The sequence below is a fragment of the Limulus polyphemus genome, unplaced genomic scaffold, assembly GCF_000517525.1.
Source record: "Limulus polyphemus unplaced genomic scaffold, Limulus_polyphemus-2.1.2 Scaffold393, whole genome shotgun sequence".
Lineage (NCBI taxonomy): Eukaryota > Metazoa > Arthropoda > Merostomata > Xiphosura > Limulidae > Limulus > Limulus polyphemus.
In genome coordinates this window covers 163,556-166,863 of record NW_013666003.1, presented here as the reverse complement: position 1 = coordinate 166,863, position 3,308 = coordinate 163,556, and the positions used below count along the sequence as shown (strand labels likewise).

Below are 3,308 nucleotides of genomic sequence, written 5' to 3'. Positions count from 1 at the left end.
ATAACAATTATAATATACTATATATTTGTAGTCGTACGACTTCTATCATGATATTTCGTTAGCCTTTTTTTCTTATATATATATATATATATACTATTTCAAGATTTTGTCACTATTTGTATGTATATATTACAACAATTTGGGTTTTGCATTTCAACAAATTAAATATATATTTTAATACAGATAAGACAGCACTATAAGTTTTATACAAACGTTCTCAGGCATAGTTGCCTTCTCTTCCGGCGAGTCAACGGTAAGTTTACGGACTTATATAACTAAAATCCGGGGTTCGATTTTCTGCAGTGGACAGAGCGCAGATAGCCCATTGTGTAGTTTTTCACTAAAATAGCAAGATCATAATTTCATCAGATTCACCTTCTTTATTTTTGTAGACGTTAATTTTAAATTATGTTAGCAAGATTTTGTTTGTTTTATTTTGAACTTCGCGCAAAGCTACACGAAGGCTATCTGCGTTAGACGTCCCTAATTTAACAGTGATAGATTTGCCAACTCTTGCACTACACTTCCACCGACGGAGTGGTATAGACAGTTACATTATAACGTCTTTACGGCTGAAAGATCGAGCATATTTGGTGGGACGGGGATTCGAACCCGCGACCAGCAGGTTGCGAGTCGATCGCCCTAACCACCAGGCCCAATCTTAGAAAGTAACAACAGCGTAAATAATCTGTTTTTAAATAATACGTCTATATATATATAGAAACCACACTATAGCTTTGGGTTGCACTTTACACGAAACGTTATTTATATCAGTAATTTATAAGAGATCAAACATAATTGTTTTGTTTGTTTGAAGTTAACCCCAAAGGTACACAATGGGCTATCTGTCCTCTGCCCATCATGGGTATCGAAACCCGGATTCTAGCGTTGTAAGTCCGTATACATACCGCTGTGCCACTGGGGGGGGGGGGCTGCACTTTACACTTGAGAAAAGTTCTATATAACATAAATCATCCCTCTGGCCAATATGATGTCTTAAAAATTAATCAACTCTTAAACTCAACAAGTATTAGACACAAGCATTACAACGTTTATCATCTATAAATCGTAAAGGCTGTTTCTATCTATTTATTTATATAATTTCTTGATGTTATTTCAAAGTCAAACTATACAATTCACCACATAACTCTAAATTGTCAGCCCCCCCCCAGTGGCACAGCGGTATGTCTGCGGACTTACAACTCCAGAAACCGGGTTTCGATACCCGTGGTGGGCAGAGCACAGATAGTCCATCGTGTAGCTTTGTGCATAACTACAAACAAATTAAGTAAACTGTCATCATATTCTTATGCTAAAAAAGCCACCATTATAAAAAAATTAATTAATGTAAGTTTTGTTTCTTTAAAAAAATAAGATATCATTCATAATAAATATCATTTATATTTACCAAACAACATTCCATTATTTGCTTACATTGTCGTTGTACTAATTTAACGGATAAACTAGAAGTAACCATATTTAGCATACGTAATTTTTATGTAGCACAAGTTACTAGTTGATTTAGTTTCAATGCAGCTGTGTCCGAAAAAAGCATCACGTGCATCACTTATCTGTAACTGTAGCATTGTAACGTTTATTTTACTTTGCACTCTTGAAATCGAGGCTGCTACAGTTCTCGTTCTCAAGCATAAAATACGAGGTGATATTCACAATCATGCTAGCAAATAAATAGTGAAAGAAGCGATGAATTAGATATAAAAGTTAAGTGCAAAAGCACAATAAAATGCACGACAAACTGAAAAAGTAAATGGTTGGAGAAGTAATAAAGAGTAATAAATCTTTGTTTCATTCTTAATGAAACTCTAGAAGTTTCTAAGGGAAAAAGTAACAAATAAAGCTTAAGTTCAGTCTGAAGGAGGCGATGTGCAGAAGAACGAAAGCGGCAATTGTAGAATTTGTGGATTGCGTGTTCTGTTTCTTCGTTTTCGTTTCCATTTGGACGAATCCAACAACTTTGACTTATGACTTACTTGACTGTCACAACTCCATGCTTAGTGTTTAATGACGCAAATATCGTCTGAAAGTGAGTTGTTTTAAGCTTCCTGTTTTTATAACCCGTTTAGACAGGCACTAAAAGAAAACCAACTTTTTTAATTGCATGACAGAGCAGTGAAATTGTGTGAATGAGTGATTATATAGTGCATTAGCTTTTGGTAAGGGGTTTAAATGTTTGTGTATTTACTTCTAGGACAATTAGCTTGATAAAAATAAAAAACTTGAAGCAGTGAATTTTGTTCACATCGGAAACGTTATCCGCAGATTGATGTTTCATGTTATGTTATGTTATGTATAATTCTATTTAGCCCCTCTCCCCAGTGGCACAGCGGCATGTCTGCGGACTTACAACGCTAGAAACCGCGTTTAGATTCCTGTGGTGGGTAGAGCACAGATAACCCATTGTGTACCTTTGTGCTTAACTTCAAACAAACATAACAATTATATTTGATCTCTTATAAATTACTGATATAAATAACGTTTCGATTTAGGTGTGGCATGTTACATACACAGCCCATTCGATGTGTACTGGCACTGAGCGAAAAGCCTCGTCTGAAGCTGCGTAAGACACTCAAAGTGTGCGGTCGAGATGCTATCATGTTCTTACTGGAACCCATATAGGAACAGTAAAGGAAGACATGCCGACAGTTATTAGCTATAGTTCACTTACTGGAACCCATATAGGAACAGTAAAGGAAGACATGCCGACAGTTATTAGATATAGTTCACTTACTGGAACCCCTATAGGAACAGTAAAGGAAGACATGCAGACAATTATTAGCTATAGTTCACTTACTGGAACCCATATAGGAACAGTAAAGGAAGACATGCCGACAATTACTAGCTATAGTTCACTTACTGGAACCTATATAGAAACAGTAAAGGAAGATATTCCGACAATTATTAGCTATAGTTCACTTACTGGAACCCATATAGGAACAGTAAAGAAAGGCATGCCGACAATTATTAGCTATAGTTCACTTACTGGAATCCATATAGAAACAGTAAAGGAAGACATGCCGACAGTTATTAGCTATAGTTCACTTACTGGAACCCATATAGGAACAGTAAAGGAAGACATGCCGACAATTACTAGCTATAGTTCACTTACTGGAACCTATATAGAAACAGTAAAGGAAGACATGCCGACAATTATTAGCTATAGTTCACTTACTGGAACCCATATAGAAACAGCAAATGAAGACATGTCGACAATTACTAGCTATAGTTCACTTACTGGAACCCATATAGAAACAGCAAATGAAGACATGTCGACAATTACTAGCTATAGT

The 3,308-nt window shown here is 35.9% G+C and overlaps 1 protein-coding gene across 1 annotated transcript in view; it reads right to left on the bottom strand.

The window, feature by feature from the left end:
- Window positions 1–2,615, bottom strand: part of LOC111085443 (cytochrome c oxidase subunit 1-like) — a 47,767-nt gene extending 45,152 nt beyond the window's left edge. The window contains 1 exon segment of the mRNA XM_022384018.1: window positions 2,526–2,615. Within this exon segment, the coding sequence (XP_022239726.1) occupies window positions 2,526–2,615 (90 nt within the window).
- Between the last annotated feature and the right edge of the window lie 693 nt (window positions 2,616–3,308).